Source organism: Ctenopharyngodon idella, chromosome 6, assembly GCF_019924925.1.
Source record: "Ctenopharyngodon idella isolate HZGC_01 chromosome 6, HZGC01, whole genome shotgun sequence".
Lineage (NCBI taxonomy): Eukaryota > Metazoa > Chordata > Actinopteri > Cypriniformes > Xenocyprididae > Ctenopharyngodon > Ctenopharyngodon idella.
The window spans coordinates 10,990,640-11,011,879 of NC_067225.1; the positions used below are offsets into that span (position 1 = coordinate 10,990,640).

The 21,240-nt window shown below is 35.1% G+C and overlaps 1 protein-coding gene across 4 annotated transcripts in view; it reads left to right on the forward strand.

Annotated features, from left to right (window-relative positions):
- nck2b (NCK adaptor protein 2b) overlaps nt 1-21,240 on the forward strand; it is a 55,224-nt gene that overhangs the window by 17,305 nt on the left and 16,679 nt on the right. For 2 of the 4 annotated variants that reach the window (XM_051897571.1, XM_051897568.1), the window contains exon 2: nt 20,252-20,493. In XM_051897571.1, the coding sequence (XP_051753531.1) occupies nt 20,268-20,493 (226 nt within the window). In that variant the 5' untranslated portion in view covers nt 20,252-20,267. Of the gene's footprint in view, nt 1-19,890; nt 20,165-20,251; nt 20,494-21,240 lie in introns of those variants that run through there. The other 2 variants (XM_051897570.1, XM_051897569.1) reach the window with 2 other exon arrangements.

A 21,240-nucleotide genomic window follows, 5' to 3' on the forward strand; every position in this document is an offset into this window, starting at 1 on the left:
AAAGCTGACGTAATCAAAGAACAAGTATCTAAAACCATTCTAATTTTTCATTCTTAATCACACTGCTAAATGGAAAAAAATAAATAAATAAATAAATAAAAAAATCCATCATGTATTGTTTTTAGCAGGTAAGTGTTTTGACACTGACTTAAAGGGTCCTTTTCACTTTTTTATCTTTAGTTAGTGTGTAATGTTGCTGTTTGAGCATAAACAACATCTGCCAAGTTACGACACCCAGTGTAAAGGGAGATATTTTCCTTTACAGAAATCACAACAAAGGGCTTGTAGGGACTACAACAGGCTTCTTCCCGGGTTCATCACGACACCACAAACCCTAAAGTTCAGTAGCCCCGCCCACTGATTCAAGCACGTCAAGTAGTAGTAGGTAAAAAATAGACGTGATGCTAACATCGAGCGACGAAGCAATAAACATGCCTTTGATAAGCGCAAAATGTTGTGCAGTGTCAGGTTGTGGGAAAACACAGTAGCTGCATTGGATTTGCAGAGAGCCTGAAATTAAAAAAATTATTCTGTGCCTTCTGTTGGATCCGACAGGAACGGCACAACACACTTATGTGAGTAAAAAAGTTTTTACTGTGTCACTATTGCTTTGTTACAGATCGTTTGATATGTACGGATTATGTGTACATGTCTAACCAAAATCACCAGTGACCAGTGATTTCTGATGTGTGATGATTCATGTAGGCCTACATTCAGATGTTTTTGTCTCAAAATCGTTTATTGTCAGTAAATCAAACCAGTGACTAAACGGTCAACTTCACATTGTTTCTCTTAGTAGGATGAAAATAATCTGTTATTTAAATTGTGACGAAATTATATATAGAAAGTGATCAAAGAACGCTCCCTTTACAATCGCTGGAGCTGTCAATCAAACAGTGCGAGTGTTCTGGACTCTCTTGCCAAAACTCCTGCTAGAATCAACAAATCTCTTATTTACATTGTGTTTGCACTATTATGATGAAAGCATTCGTTAGTGTGCAGAAATCGAGTTACAGTGACGAGATCACTGCATTCATGAGCTCATCAGCTCAGTGCTCATCACTGTAACCTTTCATGCCACGATCTAAACATAATGCTATAATCAACACTTTTCATGATTAATAAACCTTGAGAATCTGTCATAGTAAAAACGTGCTAGTTTTCGAGAGAATTCCTCATGTAATACTTAGCTACTTCCATATGCAAAGATGTCAGCCAATCACAGCAGTGGGCGTTTACACTGAAGTCTCACAGCAGACACGCCCCTTAAAACAGAGCGTTCAAATAAGAGGGCTAAAATCAGGGTAGGAAAATGCCTTTTATTTCTAAATGATGTCAATTTTTAATGTAAAAATCATACTAACATTTTAAGTGCACCCCAGGAAACATTATAAAATAATAAAATAATGCAGTTCATGACCCCTTTAAGCAGGTCAGTGATTTAAATCAGTTCAACAAAAAGATTAATTCACTGATTCGGTTCTGCCGGTTACATTATGTCAGTAGGTGTGTCTCTGTGTTTTGAGTGAGTCATTGAATCCTTCTGTCAAACAACAGTAAACAGTTGACTAAATTATCATTTATTAAAATTTGCATGTCAACAAATCGAGACTCAAAAAAGAGTGTTTACACAAATTTAATCAGAATTATCATTTATCGTTTTTCCATTTTGTGACCTGCTGAGTATGACTTTAATCCAGCTATAGAAAAAAGTTTTAATTACATTTTTGTCATTTTGATTAATTACGAGCTTTCAGTTGTTCAGCAGATCCTCCTTTGCAACCGAGATGTCACAATTGATTCAATTTGTTCAAGAACGACTATATCTTGTGGTACTGCTATTCTTTAAAGGTAGAAAAGCAGTCGTGTTTCAAAAGAGAGATACTTTTTGGAGCAGTGCCGTAGCCACTGGGGGGCCTGACGGGGCCTGGGCCCCCTCATTAACATGTAGGCCCCCCCCAGATTTCTGATCGATTTGTTATTCTCACGTTGATTTGTTACACTGACACATGCTGTGTGGTAAAATGCAACAGCTGTTTTTAGACTTATTGGTTTGATTATTTCACGTGTTGCGCGTAGCCCCTGCTGTTATTATCTTTGCGCATGAGAGTTCGTTATTATGCGGTGAGTGGCAATGTGAAGCGGCACCCGAGGCTTCCCGTTTCCAGGACGCGCATCTCAATGCAGTGAAATCCGGTGGGTGCTCGGGCTCAGATACTCTCCATTCATTTTAACCACTAAAAAGTCATTAGAGAATCAAGAACCTCTGACTGCAGCGCACACAGCTTTATTCTCGTCGCTATAATTAATTTCCGTGGCGTTATTTGCTTTCGCTCAGATATTGCGTGTGCAGCTGTGCGCGCTCAAACTTTGTTCCATGTAAATCAAACATGCTTTTTCTCTAGAATTGTATTCTCTCCTGGATTTAATGTTGCTAGAAGCTATCAACCATCAAACTTACATAACTGACTGTTAAAATAACAAATATAAATTGTAAAGAAATTATTTTTTATATAATAACTCCATGTACAAATTATATCATTTTCAAACTTAGCCTACTTTAGTCAGCCAGCTCTCTAGATATTTTTATTACCTATTTAATATATATTTTTTTAAAGTTAAGTGCTTATTGTAGCCTAAATAGATGCTTATTGAATTATTATATTTAGCGAACCACTTCTGATCATCAAATAGGACTATATCAGCATGAGAGTAATCAAAATGCCTCGGGGAATTTATGACTCTGGATAATCTGTAATTTTTTAGAATAGAGTTCACGCGTTTTCCTTGGTTCAAAAAGCATTTATTATTAATTTAAAGAATTCATCATGTAAAAAAAAAAAAAAGAAAAGAAATTATGAATGAATTACATTTTAACAGTCACTGGTCGCCACCTACTAGCATACCAATATAACAGATACAATGTTAATTTAAAGCTTAGTTTCAAAGGTGGTCTACTCATTTTGATCGCGGCTACCGCAGCATCTGTATAAAGTTTACTTTCACATAAAAATACAGATATATATATAATATGAGGCCCCCTCATGTTTAGATGGGCCCCCCCAAAAATAAAATTCTAGCTACGCCACTGTTTTGGAGAGGAAAAAGTTTGAATGATTGAGAATGATTCGCTCATAAAAGATTCATTCACAAACTTTCGCTGGAAATGTAGATTTAATATGTTTCTCTTTTTCTATTTTGCCAAGTGAGTCTTTTCTTCCCTATTGTGATGTATATCTGAGTAAAATGGCTTCCCAAACAAGAGTAACTTGAAAAATAATTTCTTGAAGAGTAATTTCTAATGTGTGAGGGAAGTTATTTTGATTTAAAGATTGATTTTTTTTTTTTTTTTTTTTTTTTTTTAAATTATGTGCACATATAAATTACACATTAAATACTGCAATATTCCATAAAAAAACAAAACAACAACAAAAACAAAATACAAAACAAGATTTGTACATTTTCGTTGTGACTTTAATGGGAATGTTCTTGCATTTAGTAGGTTTGGTTTAAAAGCATTCATTGGCAAATAAAGTGTTAAAAACTATATTTGGTGGGACTTTTCCACTGTAACGATGAGCGAGTGAGTCAGAGAGAGAGAGAAGGTTATCGGCAGTGTCTATTTTAATAAGACACTCCTAAAGAAACTTACAGCTGTTGAAACGAGTGAAAGAGAGGAAAACCAGGCGCTAATAACAAGAGCAGTCAATGTCTCCGCTGTCCTTTCACTTTTGTGCAGTTATTTTTTTTCTTTCACTTTCTTGAAGGTAAAACTCTTGTATGTTCCTGCCTCCTGGTTTCTCATCTCTCCTTCGCCCTCACACGAAATTCCCAATCGTCAGGACTTCTTATTGAAACGACTGGATTGCCCGTGAAAATTCGGTGAACAACAGAAAATGTGTCTGCAAATTTAAGAGGTTGTTCGCTTCCGCCAAAGCAAGTTAACCTTGTTGTAGCTTGTTTATACTTCATGGAGTATGGGAGAGAGTGTCTTCCATTTCCAAGTGTTTCATGTTTCCATTCTTTAGCTAATAAGATGCCAGTGCTCTCTTGTGTGATAGCAAATAATAACATCACAATTACGGTTTTGCTGGAAGCAAATAATGCAGACTAATGCAACTGCAGAGTAAATAAATGTTGTTCCAGCTGTAAAATGAGTGCAGGCTTTATAATTGTTAGAATGCAGTGTTTCTTACAAACCTTTTTATAGTGATTGACAAACCTGTTTTTCATCAGAGGACAGGATTGTTCTTGGAGTGTGCCAAGACATGTTTTCATCAAGAATCTCTTTGTGTGTATTTTATTTTTTGCCCCTGTAAATAATAGTTTACGTTGTTGTCCCTAATAAAAAGGGGAAGATCTCTTTCTTCACTGAAGTTGCGTGTGTTATTGTAAATTTTATAGCATGTTTCCCTGTCTGGGAGGTTTTTAGTCTGTCGCTATAAATGTGCATTTATCCCTCCACATTCCAGTGTTTTGGTTAAAGTTTACTTATATTTGCAACAAGAATGCACTGTGGAAAGATTTATTTATACACAGTAACAGAAGCAGAGATATGTTGCTTTCTTTTCTACATGGAAAATCAGAATTCTCTATTCCTAATTGTAAAAGTGGAATAAAACACAAACAAACTTAAACGCAAACAAACTATATGCAGAAATCCACAACTCTGATTTCACAGAGATATGCAGGGGCCTCATTTATGAAATGAACGTATGATCAGATTTGATCCTAAATTTCATGGATTTCATCCTACTGCAAAAGTGAGGACCAAATCGGGATTTGTAAAGGCAATACCTGCAGTGAAAGTGTTTTTAAGCCATTAAAATAAACCGACATTGTTTATTAAAATGTAAAGATAAATAGACAATGAAAAAAGCTTAAATGAGCAACTGCTTTGTAATAATAATTGCATACTGAAATTAATTATGTAAATCACATTTTTCACAATTTGGAAACTGCAATTTAGAAAGTGGGATGCATTTAGGAAACTTCTGCTTTTTTAAAGCATTTGTATAAACATTTTGGAAACTGTCTATGTTTACATTTAGGGTTGCAAAATTCCAGGAATTTTCAAAGCTGGAAACTTTCCATGGGAATTAACGGGAATATGTGGGAATTAACGGGAATATATGGGAATTAACGGGAATTAATGGGAATAAACAGGGAATTTGCAAAATTGCAGGTTAACCTATAACAGGGTACTTAAATGTAGTTGGGAAAAAAAAAACATCTTGCAGCATAGTTTTGGTTAAAACAACCAGATTTAATGCAATTTCAGTTGATTTTTTTTTACCCTGACATTCACACAGCACACTACTTACTGCAGGGCTATTGAGGCCACACCCCCTGCATGCACTGTGCATTCCCCCAGTCCATAACATGCACATTTGATAAAAAATACAGAAAAAAAATAGTAATATTGTGAAATATAACCACAATTTAAAATAATGGTTTTCTATTTTAATATATATTAAAATATAATTTATTTCTGTGATCGAAGCTGAATTTTCAGCATCATTACTCCAGTCTTCAGTGTCACATGATCCTTCACAAATCATTCTAATATGATGATTTGATACTCAATTATGAATGTTGGAAACAGCTGTGCTGCTTAATATTTTTTTTATAACCTGTGATACTTTTTTTTAGGATTCTTTGATAAATAAAAAGTTAAAGAACAGCATTTATTTAAAATAGAAATCTTTTGTAACAATATACACAACCGGTCAAACCGGTGGTTTTCCTTTTTTTTTTTTTTTTTTTTTTTTTTTTTTTTTTTTTAAATAAAAAATAATATTTTTATTCAGCAAGGATGTGTGAAATTCATAAAAGGTGATATTGTTGGAAAAGATTTATATTTTGAATAAATACTGTTCTTTTTAACCTTTTATTTATCAATGAATCCTGAAAAAAGTATCACAGGTTCCAAAAAAAAAAAAAAAATTAAGCAACACAACTATTTTCAACATTGATAATAACTGAGTATCAAATGAGCATATTAGAATGATTGCTGAAGGATCATGTGACACTGAAATAAATAACACATAACAATTGCTGCAATAAAAATATTTATTTTACATATTTACTAAATTAGAATTAATTGAATGCGAAAAAGAAATTTCATGTTATGACCAAACAAAATGTTTATATTTATGTTTGTATATGATACATTTTATATAAATATTATACATTTATATAATTTTTCCCAAAATTTCCAATTAATTCCCGTAAATTCCCATAAATTCCTGTTAAGTTTCCAAACTGGAATATTTCCAAAATTCCCCAGGTTAAGTTCCCGTGGAAAGTTTCTGGAAATTTACCGGAAACTTTCCGCCCCTTTGCAACCCTATTTACATTCAGGTTCATTCTACACATGTCTTTATAAATGAGGGCACAGGACACTTGTTAACAGGCAAACAACTGCAAAAGGAAAAGCAAGTAGCCATTTTGCTTCCTTCATCTGAGATTCAAGCAATGCCTTCATATTGGAAATATCCCATATCCAACTATGAATGTAATGAAGCATTAGAGGCAGCAGACAAACAGAAAACAGATCCTTGACAGCTGTTTGTAGTCTGAATGTCAAGTACAGCGTAGTCTCAGATCTGAGTTCCACATCAGTTCTTTTCCCTCTGGTGCAGTTTCTGGGATTGTGACAGATTTAAAGTGCTCTCTTCCTTCCCCCTCAGAGCGTTTTGGATGGTACTGTGGTGTCAGTCAAATTTGTCTGTTTTTTTTTTTTTTTAGTTTCCTGTTAGCACAACAGTTCTGCAAGGCTGTTGTCTGCACCTGCATGATGGATCAGGATGGGAACGACACTGGCGCCAAGACACTGCAGCTGGACCTTAAGGGATCTGTGGTTTAAACTACTAGATTGGGACACAGTCAAGTATTAAACTGGGGAAGCAGATTTTACATCCCTTGTGCATTAAAACCGTGGGAATTTGGAAAGGGAACAGTGGCAGAGAGAGATGATACAGTGAGAAAGAGATGAGAAGGCGAAGGCAGAGTGAGACAGCGACTGAGATACCGCAAAACACCAGTGGTTTCTCACTTTAAATGTCACAAAGGCTATTTTCACACAGCTGCAGCAGAATTTTAATAACGTTATGTTTGGAGTTTAGTTATGAAACCGACTGAAATTTTAAAAAGTCACATTGACATACACATGATATCAGTGTATGAGTGCATATCAGTGCATTCTTTGTGAATTTGAAATAGTTATAAAAAAAAGTGATTGTTTGGTCAGAGTAGGAAATTCAATTTAAACATCTATTACTTAGAGGGATAGTTCACCCAAAAATAAAAATGATCCCATGATTTACTCACCCTCAAGCCACCCTAGGTGTATATGACTTTCTTTCAGCCAAAAAGTATATCTTTCCATCGTAAAAGTACTCCACACGGCTCCGGGGGGTTAATAAAGGCCTTCTGAATCGAAGCGATGGGTTTTTGTAAGAAAAATATCCATATTTTAAACTTTATAGACTTAAAGAACTAGCTTCCAGCAGATATCTTTGCTTTATCAAAGTGATTTTTATTTTTTTTTATCCCCGTAATAAGGATAAAGTTTAAAGTAACCAACTCTTTATTACCACATTCAGTGTTATGGAAAATAACCATCATGGCATAAATTCACAAATGTATAAACTGTAAGAAATAAAAAGCCACAATTTGAGACCAGAAGCATCACATAACTGTAAGAGTAAAACTTTCTACCTGTGTTTGTAAGGAAGTTTGGGCATTATTAACTGATTTCTGTATCCAGTACAACTGTCACGTCACGTGACAAAAGAGCAAACGACTCAGACCCGAAGACTCGGGAGGTGAACTAATCATTTCTCTTTCTGGTACAGTCTGCATTATAGCCTATGAGACTGTCACAGGATGAACGAATGACTCAGACCCGAAGACTCGAGAGGTGAACTAATCAATTCTGTTTCCTGTACAGAACCTATAGGATGTTGCGCATGTGCGGTCAACCCGAAATGAACGAATCCCTCGATGAGATAACTCGATGTTCCCGAGTCATATTAAAGATTCGTTCAAATTGAACGAATCATTCATGAACGGCACATCACTAGATGTAATATCAGAGTACTTGCATGTTTACCTGTCACAGATATTCCCTTCTCAGAGAGTAGGGCCATCTAGTAGTCTTGGATCTTGTTAACAAGGTTTCGTTGGTGGACCATCAAAGATCGCTGGACACTAGGCTCCCGGAAATCCTGTATGTCAGGCAATCAGATTTAGACTTTCTGCTTAAAAAAAGCTTTTGCAGTTTAGCGTGCCATACAGATCAGATAGTTAGTAAATAACGGTGTTTGTGGGCAGTCTGTGGGCTTGATGTCTGAAAATGAAACCAAGACAAGAAATACACACAAACACCATTGAAGAAGTTAAACTTGAAGAAGATTCATTTGTGGTTTGAACACTAGTTCAGTCTCAGAGACCTCAGAAGGGGTTGAGGGTGTTGTAATATTATGTTTGAAATAGGAATAGGAAGTTTATGGCTCATAAATATGCTGTTGTTCTTGAAGGTCAATAATAAGCCTCATTTGTCTTTCCCCTCAGCTGCAATAATGTGTCAGGGCAATCCAGAGCACTCCAGCTTGTGTTTGTCAAAGATATGGATCTAGCCAGCAGTAATTTCTTCTCTTATCTGTTGTGTTTGTACAAATAGGCTGCACATTATAGTTGAAATGATAGTGTTGTCAGTGAAAATTGGAGCTTTTTGCTATCATCCTTTTCCATTCTACATTAGAGTCAAATTTTCCTTTCTGCTAACAAGGAAAACTGCAGTGCTGAGCCAAATATACTGGCTGATCTCTTTCTCTACCCTACTTTCCTTAGGTAGTTCACCCAAGAATTTGAAATTGACGTAATTTTATATATGAATTTCTTTATTGCGTGGGACAAAAAGAGCATAGGAGAATTTGACGAATGCTCATGTTCTTTTACAGCACAAGCTACACAGCGACCAGAGGCTATTAAGCTTAAAAAATGACCATACACTACTATAAAAGAATTTAATGCTTTTATTTAGCAAGGACGCATTAAATTGATTAAAAGTGACAGTAGACATTTAGAATATTATAAAAGATTTATATTTCAGGTAAATGTTGTGCTTTTTAACTTTCTATTCATCAAAGAATAAAGAATGCTTCACAGTTTTTGCAAAAAATATTAAGCAGCAAATCTTGATAATAATAAATGTTTCTTCAGCACAATATCAACATATTAGAATGATTTCTGTCATGTGAAAGAAGACCACAGTAATGCTGAAAATTCAGCTTTGCCATCACACGAATAAATTACATTTTAAAAATGTATATATCTTAAAATATAAAGCAGATATTTTAAATGGTTATATTATCTCACAATATTACTTTTACTTAGAGATGCACCGATATAAAAACTTTGGCCGAGACCGATAACCGATAATTCTTTATATTTGAAAGCCGATAACCGATATATTGGCCGAAAATTCTAAATCCAAATTTTTATATACTTTTTTGAGAGCCTAATTACAAAAAACAACAGTTTCACCATTAAAAGCCATGTCACAAGAACACAATTATAATGTTCTCATTATAATTTTATGTAAGCCTATATGACAGACTTGCGCTGCACGTTGTACTTAACTGTATTTTCCTTTTTGAAGTAATTCCAATCATATTTCAAGCATATTTCATAACCATCATGGCGAACAGTGCCCATCTGAAGTGTCTCAGCTGAAGGAAATGATTTATTTATCGTTATTTATCGGCTTTAATATATCGGCCAAATTTTCTTATCGGGCCGATAATGATAACATTAAAAGTGAACATACTAAATTGTCCCATACCGATATGGTGGCCGATATATCGAGCATCCCTACTTTTACTGCATTTTGATCAAGTAAATGCAGCCTTGGTGACCATAAGAAACTTTAAAAATCTTACTGACCCCAAAACTTTTGAACAGTTGTGTAAAATTGGCCAATACGACGTGTGCACTATATTCCACGTATTTTAAAACCTATACAAAATTAAGTCACTATTTGCTGAAAATCATCACAAGTGCACAAATGAGATTTTGAGAGATAGTCTGCTTCTTATACAATGGTATTATATGGTTTCAAAAGACTATGGACTGCTTTTTATGTTATTTTATCTAGCTTTTTTCCATTTCAAGGGCTTGATAGCACCAAGTCCTCATTCACGTTCATTTAGAGTAGCATGAGCATTTTTTCAGAACAGCCCTTTTCGTGTTTAATGGAAAAACAGGAAGTTATACGGATTTGCCAAAATGTACAGATGTGTAAATGATGACAGAATTTTCATTCTTGGGTGAACTACAACTTTAAGGTCACATTTTTGACTTCCTGTGTGTCACAGCTGGCCCATGTGGCCTCACTATCCCCCACTGCTCTCTGTTTGCCTCTTTCTTTATCCCTTCTTCCCCTCAGGGTCAAGGCTTTCCCAGCAACTGGGTTACAAGAGTGCACAGTCACATGGTTCAACTTCACCGCCTGAGAGCTGAAAAAAAATAATCCAGAGACACTAGTTACGGTCATTAACACAATATACACAATAAAGAGACTCACATAAACACACACAGATTATATACTGACTGCAGTGAGAATTAACCACTACTGCCAAAAATGTACAACACCACCTCCCCCATTTCTTTCTTTTCCACTGGCCTATCCTTCATCTCCTTCATAACCCACAATGCAACATTTAGGCTAATTATTAGGGATACCCCCTAATAGTCAACTAATTGTTAGTCAACTAGAAGAGGCTTAGGCGACCATACATTTTATTAGTCAGTTAGTAGCAGGCTAAAAAAACCTTGTGGCGAAGTCACTCAGTCCGTGAGGGATAGATCGTCAATGGAGGGAAGGAAATCCAAACGTTCGCCTATCATTCCTCGACCTTCATTATGGCTTATCATTTGAAACATGTAAGTAGTAGCAACTTTACATGGCCGCTCGCTCTTAATGTTAATCTACATAAATGTGCGCTATTTAGCACATATCTATGTGTTTGTGTGGAGTGTGAAGGCTAAAGTATAGCGCGCTTACTGTGAGACATGGAGGCGCCGGCGCGATCACTTGCAATTCTTTGTGATAACAGCTGAAACAACTAAAAATACTCATTTTTGGTCATGCAGATAAGAGTAATACATCATTCGAAACTTGAAAAAAAGAAGGAAAAAAAGGGGTCTACTTTTATTTGTGTAAACTCACAATAACAAGAAAACGTTGTGCCTTCTGTAAAATACAGAAAACAAACAGGATGTGCTTGTCTCCCTGAACTGGAGCGCGTCACAAAAATGAACCGAATATCAGCGTATATTTGCCACACAGACATGAGAAATTCATCTATAGAAAGCTTGAAACGTCTACATTTAAACAAACCAATTCAAATCAAAAAGAAATACTATGAGCTTATGTAATCTGTATGAAAGTTGCATTTCTCTCTGTGGAGATGAGTCAGCATCGTCGACTTCATCTTTGCAGCCGACACTGACTCAGAAAACGCTAGTTTATTAATAAATAATGTCCCCTTGCTATTTTTTCCCCGACACATTCATAATCATTGCTTTTGCCAGTGCTTTGCGGCAAGCTTTATGCGTGCGTTAGAGCATGGAATAGGCTATATTACGCCTATATATATTAAACGCTCATTATGGTTTACCATGGTGGTTGGGACAGTTCTGTGGTAATACAGCGTGGATAAGATATTTCTGGGAGAAATTGAAGCCACATGGGGTGAATGGTTCTAGTGGACCCGAGGTCAAGAACCAAAATTAACTGGAGTGCGGATTGGGGTTTAGTCCTAGAGCTTCCCCTGGCTGATTTTAGGCCAAAAAAGTGATCTTTTGGAGAAGTCCAACAGATTATTTAGGCGCTGGAAGAAATCCACAGAGAAAAACAACCAATATGGGGAAGTCCCAGAGCAAGATGCATATGTTGTGATTATTTTATGATTACTTTAATTCCTTTTCTATGTAAAGCACTTTGAATTACAATTGTATATGAAATGTGCTATATAAATAAACTTGCCTTGCCTATGGTTTAGTATTCTCCTCAGTATGCGATTAGTTGACTAATGGCTTAAATGAATGACTAACAGTTGGGGGACAGCCCTACAAATTATTGTTGTTGCCTACCAACATGTGCACACATACCCTGAACAAACACAAAGCAAGAAATGTTACAGCACACCTGTCCATGTGTGAGTGTTAAAGAGAAAATGTGTAATACTTCATGTACTTGAGAGACACTGCACATATCAAAAACCTCATAATTCCTCACTCAGTTTTTTATTCTTCATTTTTAGTTCTGTTTAGTACTTAGTACTGCTACTTTTAGTAGTCTCAGTCATTACTCAAGTGTTGTCTGACTGACAGGCAGCTATTTTCGAATGCAGTCATGTGTGCAAGCATGCATGAATGATCAAAAGTGCGTTTTGATCAAAATCTCCCTCTGGGTGAGGTATTAATGTAAACACCTCATAACCAGACAGGACCAAAAATTTGAAATGTTTCCGATCTTCCTGAAAATATCAGGTCTGTGCATTAATCTCTGCTACTGTCTATCATGTTGTTTAAAAATTACAAAATCGCTTACTGCTCTGGTTCTTTTTTTCTGACTGTTTACTTGGAAAAACAGAAGCAGTGTTTATTTGACACATAAAGCTACATTTTTCATTCAATATTTATTTAATGTTATTATTTATTATAATATGAGTAATAATAATAATATACTATAACATTAGATAATACAGTATAAAGTATACATATACGTTTTTTTTTCAGCAAGGATGCATTAAATTGATCAAAAGTGACAGTAAAGACTTTTACATTGTTACAATTTTTTTTTTTTTTAAATAAATGCTGTTTTTTTTTTTTTTTTTACTTTCTCTCAAATCAATATGATATTCTATCAAATGACATGGTTTTACAAAAATATTAAGCAGCACAACCATTTTCAGCTGTGATAATAAGAAATGTTCTTGAGCACCAAATCAGCATATTAGAATGATTTCTGAAGGATCATGTGACACTGAAGACTGGAGTAATGATGTTGAAAATTGCATCACAGGAAAAAGTATTTTTTATATTGTAGTGATGTTTCAGAATATTACTGTTTTTTACTGTATTTTTGATCAAATAAATGCACTCTTGGTGAGCATAGGAGACTTCTTTTTAAAAAAACAATTTTACCGACCCCAAACTTTTGAAAGTTTCCATATTCAAGATTTTAAAGAATGTTTATATTAGTTTGCTCTGATATCGGAATACACAGCAAACTCACCAGAGTTAAATCAACTCTGTTCAGAGTACATATGGTCCCTCTCTAAATAGTGTTAAAGTAACACTGAAGCAGAGTTAAAGTTAATGAGATAATTAAGCAATTAATTAAGTGATGAATGAGTATTAGTGATGAACACCTGCTGTTAACAAGCAGAGTCACTGAAGAAAATATCATTTTCTTAAGAGATATAATGTCTTTTATCTTCAGTTGATTTCATCTTAGACTGTGGCAGAAGTCAGTTGTAGTTCTTGTGTTTCTCTTTTCTTCAGTGATTCTGCTTGTTAACAGCAGGTGTTCATCACTAACGTTCAATCATCACTTAATTAATCACTTAATTATCTCATTAACTTTAAGTCTGCTTCAGTGTTACTTTAACATTATTTAGAGAGGGACCATATGTACTCTGAGCAAAGTTGATTTAACTCTGGTGATTTTGCTGTGTAGTTGTTGAAAAGTGTGGCATTTTACTGGTTATTAGTATCAACTCCTGAAATTTTGCTATGTGTTACCCTAGTTCTGTTCAGTCCTTCTCTACTTCCTGTCATTAAGGGATAAAGAGATTGAGAGCATTAAATCGACTCTGTTTTATCCAAAACATGAGTCGGTTTAATGCTGTCAATCTCTTTATGGCAATGAAGAAGACTGTGAGTCTAAGAGCTGGATTAGTGTGTTATAGTATTATGTGTGTTTTGTGTTTGTGTGAGAGTATTGCAGATGTACAGGGATCTGAGAGCATCTTTCCGTGCCTGTATCAATCCCTCTCTCTCTCTCTTCTAAAGCACAGTTTGGCTGCTCTTCAATATACAGACTACACACATGGTATTTTACTAACCAAATGGATGAGGACAGTGAAACTCTCCATCTCTTGTAGCGTAATCCTGTAGCTTCTTCCATCTTTTTCACATTATATATCTCACAGTTCAATGTAAAGCGCTTTGTGTGTTCAACAGTTACTCTATAAAGACATTCACATGAGGAGCATGAGATTTCAAAGGTCCTTTGTTGGAGAGCTTCTTTGATTCCTGAAGCTGTGAGACTGGCGCAGGCTTTTGTTAGCGGAAATTCAAGTGCTCTTGAGTTGTTCAGCTGATTGCATCTTCCAGCTGTCACTTTGAGAGACATCTGCTGAAAACAAGAGCAGAACCAAAGCTCCTGTAGCATCTCTTGATCTGCTTCTGGATTAGGAAAATATTAGCGGCAACCAAAAATATTCAGCTGGAACAGCAAAAAATAAACATTTTTGGATGGCCAAAATAAATCGTGGCATTTAATGAGCACTTTTCCGATGGTGTATTTTGACTGGGTTAGCGTCTATTTTGTGTCAGCTGTGTGGATGCTATGGCTGGGTTGACAATATTGAATTTTGAAAGATATTGAATGCTAATAGTTAGTAAGGTAGTTGTTGTAGCGTTTGAGTTTAGGTATGGGGTAGGATTATGGGATGTAGAATATGGTCATGCAGAATAAGGCATTAATATGTGATTTATAAGTACTAATAAACAATATTCAAGCTAATAAGCAGCTAGTTAAAAGTGAGAATTGTTCTCCATACTGAAGTGTTACTAAAAAAAACTAGCAATTAGCTAAATGTGTGCACTATATATACATATTTATTACTTAACATGCTAGTAATGTCTTGATTATTTAATGTATGTTTGAATAAATCTGTCATGAAAGCACGTTTTTTATCACAGACACCATTTAAATGTTTATATTTCAACAACAAATTGGAGTATAAAAAGGGTGTTTAGTTTTAGTTTTTGGCTAAATGAAAACTTAAATTTCAGTTTCATAAAAATGATTTTGGAGCATCACTAGTAATTTTGACACATTGTAGCTATAGAAGCTTTCTTATTTTATTTTTAGGCTTTTACAACTCTTTTAGGAAAGAAATGGTATCAGGACACAGTTCCTTTGAACTCTTTTGCGTAAATACCAAGGTTTGGTGTTCACACTGAACATTTAAAAATGAGTCAAACTAGATATTGATGCTCTTGTAGTGCTTTTAAAACAGCCTGCTGCACAAATAGACAAATAATATCCTCTGTAAGCAGTTTTAGAGGGGTGGGAAGCTGTATATCATGTAAAATTTGAAATTGCAAAGAATTTCAAATGTTTTTAATTAATGAAAAGGGTTATTATCTAAGTTGATTTGACAAAAGAAAAAATGTTGTGATAACAAATCATGAAAATATTTTTTACAGTGTGGTAATAATACTGTAACATCCAAAACTTTGAAATATTTGTTTTGAAGTTATTTATCAGATACAATATGGATTTAGTTTAAAAAAAAAAAAAAAAAAATTAAGTTATGACTGTTTCATAAGCTCACGTTCCAATGCAAAATGTGTTGGCAGTTTTTGAACACATTAGGAAGCAAACACAAGACTATTTAAAATAAATTAGAGCTAGAGGGAATATGCAACTCATTGGCTACATGGAAGGGACCATCAGTCTGTGCATTATTAGAAATAGTTTATTGAAAATATCAGGCAGTTGTACAGATCTAATTTTATACAGTGTTACAATAAATACATTCCTCTGTGCTTTTTTTCTCCTTTTACATATTTATCTACTGTATAAGGCAAATGTAAAGTTCAACAAACTGTCTCACTTCTGTTTCTAGCTGGTTTAGATTATATTTTTCCCCGGTTTCACAGACAAGGCTATAGTCCCAGACTAAAATTAATGTTTGAGCTGTTTCAACTGAAAGCAACTTGCACTGATAAATCTTAAAATATATCAGTGCCACTGTTTTGTCTCAAGATGAACACAAGTAATGTTTTTTTTCTAAGGCACGTTTAATAAGCTACTTAAATATCCTAATTGAACTAAGGCCTAATCCTGACTTAATCTAAGCCCTGTCTGTGAAACCGGGCCTTTATGTATTAGCTGTTATTATATAGCTGCCTGTCGAGCATAAAAACATGGGTTGAGAAAACATGATGAATGCATTCATCTGCAAATGCATTTTCTATTAAAATTGATAGAGTCATTCCATGTCAAACCAAAAGGAAAGTTTAAGAACCAGAATCTAAAAGGATATTAAGATATCTTTAATACTTCTTGAATTACAGGCATGTAAACTTGAGGCAAAAAACACAAGAAGTGTTTGAAACTTCTTGACATTTTTGAAATGTCACTGTTGGCATTTAATGAAACAAAGAAGTCAACAGATTTTATTAATAGAGCTACCAGTCTCTGTGTAAAAATAAAATAATGATGCTGCCATCTTTCTAAAGTCATTTTTACATCCCTGAAAATTGGCTCCAGATTTCAGGTGAAAATTGTCATTTTGACCCCCTCTACAAAATAGTGGATATACCTCTGTGACATTTAATATCTTGGCTTTCATCACTATTTATGTTTGTCTTTCTACATAAAAAATATTAACAAAATCAAAAATGTGAGCTGGGAAAGTTTCTGAAATTTGGTTGATATGGAATGACCCGATAGGGATTTTTCAGTAGTTTCATTCACAATTCGCTGTCTGACGCATGTCTGTTAACTGTTGGTTATGACTCTGACATGTAAACTGATTTTAAAATTACTGCTAAAAATAGTAGTTATGTAGTAACATCATTTGCAGTCATGTGCTTATTCATACTTTAACCCTGCCCTTCCTAGTAGTCAGTCATTTGCACTGTCATTTAGTGGTGATGGAGATTGATTTTTAACTACTCCACCTCAATGTGAATGCTTTTAAAAAGTGGATTTTGGATCCATAATCATGTTGCATAACCGGATTATGATTTTAGACAAATGTTGCTGTATGTGCTCGGCACCATGGTTAAGTAACAGTGATATAACGCTGCATTGTAAGCAGGAAGTGTCCTCTGTTTACCCAGACCCCATGCGTTGGGAAGGATTTTATCGTACGTGTTAGAGACTGACTTCAGTTTGACAGATGTCAGAGCAAAAAAATAAATAAATAAAAAAACCCTCTCTACACTCACGGCAGGTTTCTTTTTCAACACCACACATGGAATGGAAAGATCTAGGAGGAGACATGCTTGTTTATTGAAGGGGAGATTTTATCCCTTACTGTTTAAAATGCTGGCCGTCAGGCAGTCTTTGTAATTGTATCGCCCGGTGTTGACACATGTGACAGCTTTATCTGTGAGTTGATGCGTTTCCCCACTCCACTGGGAACAGCAGAGAGTGGAACATGGAGATCTGGCAGTGGTTTTGGAAGGTTACTGCTGTGTTTGTTAGCACTTGCACTTCTAAAGTCTTTTGTAAGCTGTCATTTTATATCTGAACCTAAGAGTAGATAACAAAACCTGTGGTTTGTGGCGTTACGGTCGGCCCATCTCTTTAACACACTTGCATTTGGTCTTTTTGTGCTGGCATTATGGATGAGGAGCAGTGGGCTGTTTAATGATGAAGTGGCTAGTGTTTGTGTACAGTATCATGAAGTGTCTGACTGGAGCTCAGCCTGCATCTGTGTTTGTGTGTGGCAGCTGTCAGAGTAATTGGACATCAACTTACTGAGTTTCCCTGGAGCAGAAGGCAGCACTGTCACAGTGCCATCATGGTGCTATAAAGCCTCTTTCACTGCCACACTCTCTCAAACACATACGAGGAAGTCTGAGGGAATGCCACTTGTTTTTAAAGAAATGACTTAACAAGCACAGGTTGATGCATTTCTTATTGAAAGGGGAAGTTTGGGCAAATAAGCTATAGTTAAGTCATGAACCATGATTTGGTACTTGATAATCAGCGGCAGGTGGTGTTGAGGAGAGGTGCATACTTATTTAAGACAGCATTTTGATATTGCTGAATATTATATATCTTATACTTAATTTATTAAAGGATTAGTTCACTTCAGAATTAAAATTTCCTGATAATTTACTCACCCTTATGTCATCCAAGATGTTTATGTCTTTCTTTCTTCAGTCGAAAATAAATGAAGGTTTTTGAGGAAAACGTTCCAGGATTTTTCTCCATATAGTGGACTTCACTGGGGTTCAACAGATTGAAGGTCCAAATGTCAGTTTCAGTGTAGCTTCAAAGAGCTCTACACAGATCCCAGATGAGGAATAAGAGTCTTATCTAGCAAAACAGCAGACACTTCATGAATAAGGATATAGAGCTACATGATTTTGGTTAAATTGAGAATTGCAATTTTTTTGTTTCAAACAGAGCTCACTATTCTCACGATTCCCATGGGGGGAAAAAAGTAATTTACTAGAGGTTCTGACAAAATGTTAATTGCTGCAGTCTATTTAAAATGTTTTATTAATCTGAATGATTAAAAAAAAAAAAAAAATAAAAATGTTTTGAGTGAATGATTCAAAGACTCACTCATAAATAAATTTTTTAAACAGTCACTTGTCGCCACCTACTGGTGCAATGATGTAATCAATACAAAGTGCCAAGTTACTTTCAAAAAATTATTTGCTCAATTTTGATCGCTTTCATAGACAACAGTGTTTATATCCGAACTATAAACTTTTATCCCAGTACTTCTGTCATAATATGAATATTTGTAACACAGAAATAACGAAACTGTGTAAAGCGGTTTCATACATGACAACAGTTCTCTCTGGATCAGCGGCAGCGCCCACACAGATTTAAATGATCCGGTGTGATTTTGTCAAAGGCTTAATAGACACATGTGAATCATTGTCATTTAGGAATGAGATCACGTGGGGGTTTGAATCGAGATCGCGATCTTTTAACGATCAATCGTGCAGCTCTAATTCAAAACGTGAAAAAAATCTTCAAGTGTTGGAAAAATTATTAGGTGTTTGGATCATGTTACTTAGTAATTTAATAGAGTAGTATGTTACAAAATACATTTTATGTAATCTGTGGTGGATTATTTTAAAAGTAGCCTACCCAACCAAGCATATATAACAGATACAAAAGACTAAAATCTACAAAACTTATTTTTCATTTCATGGGTATATTTCTTTAAACAGAAAGTGAACACAAAAATGAAAATTCTGCCATTTATACTCTCAAACTTGTCAATTATTTACCTCAAACGCTTTTGCTTGATGCAGAAGAACTAATGAGGTTTTAAAGTAAGCATATTTGAGCTTTTTTACCATATTTGATGTGCTCTGTGTGTGCGTTCATCGACGTTTGTATGTAAATAAAAACTTAAATTAAAACGTTCTTCATATTTAAAGCATTGTTTTTCTTCAGAAGACTTGTATAAACTACTTGATTCATATATTTGCAATGTCTTTATGTACTTTTTGAAGATTGGTCTTTGGAACGACATGAGAACGACACTTTCTTTTTTGGATGAACTATTGCTTTAAAGCTATATTTCTATGTCTTTTGTTTTCTCATTCTTTAACTTGTAATTATGTTGTTAGCTATTATTAACTTATTAATTGCTCATAATGTGGGTTGCTCAGTATGTTCACATGGATTTATTTAATTCATTCCTTATAGTATTCCGAAACATGGTTATCCACTTTCTTCTTTTCTTTCAATATCTCCCTTTTTTCTCTCTCCTTCATTGTATCTGCTGAATAATTTACTGTGTTTAAGATGGTAAGGTGAAAAGGGGAGGTTTTAAAAGCTGTTTGAGGGCCAAGGCTGCTGTTAGTGTGGAGTGTGTAGATTTTAGCCCTCATGTTGTGTGTGTGTGTGAGAGAGAGAGAGGGAGAGAGAAAGAGACTCGCACATTTAGAGACATTCATTCAGAAACCAGCTTTACCTCCAGGCTAGCAGGGCTCTTGATCTGTCATGTCACTCCTGCGGTTGCTGCTCAGTGTCTAGGGATAGCCTGTACAGAGCAAGAGCTGCACACTAGTGTGTGTGGTTGTTCAAGAGTCCAGGTCTCTCCGTTAGTCGTTTGGCTTGATTGCTGACAATCTGCTTTCTTTATGGCATGTATGCACACATATTCTTCACTTTTTTTTGTACATTATCTTTTGGAATGGGTGAGGATTGTAATTTCTTCTTTTATTTATTTTTCAGAGGGACTCCATGAAAGATGTCAGAGGAGGCGATTGTTATTGCCAAGTGGGACTATACGGCACAGCAAGACCAGGAACTTGACATTAGGAAAAATGAGCGCTTGTGGCTTCTCGATGACTCAAAAACGTGGTGGCGAGTGCGAAATGCATCCAACAGAACGGGCTATGTTCCTTCCAATTATGTTGAACGCAAGAACAGTCTGAAGAAAGGTTCTCTGGTGAAAAATCTCAAAGATACACTTGGTAAGAGACTTATTTATTTCGACTTGTTTATTTGTAATATCCTGACACAATGACAAATAAGAGTATGCACAATTTAAAAAAATCTTTTATAAGTCTGGTTTAAAACACGTGAGCTGTGGAATATGATTGTTTTTACGACGCATCTTGATGCTCATGTGAACGATTCTGCATCGATGCATAAAAACAAAATAATCTAAATTTCATTAAATAGCATATTAATTAACATATTAATGTGCTGTTTTATTGTAAATAAAGTAGGCTACTCTTATTATATATTAATAAAAAAAAGTTGCGTATGTCTTAAGGAAGCAAAGCGCTTGCGTCTGATGTTTCGCACAGAAAGCCGTCTCTTTCAGACAGCATGCAATCCTCAATTCAGTTCTCTTTTGCAGTGTGTTGCACTTGAACCGTCGGATACACGCTAAATTATTTTAAAATATCTGTGTTTGGGAGTATTCATGCAAACATTGTTGGTCATGTCTTAAGTGAACATAAACAGTTAGGGGGGGAAATATGATGTGTAACATTATATTAGGTCTTAATATAATAAACCTGCTGCTGTCTTTAATGAATGTTAATCAAGCAACAACAAAAAAAGAGGGAATCTCTCACTGAATAACTTTTGTAGCTTTAATAACAATCAATCCTCTAGTATTCATGTAAGTTTCATATTGTTTTGGAAAACTTCATACATTTAGACTTATTAATATCATCATCATAAATATCATCTAACCTTGTCTTGACATA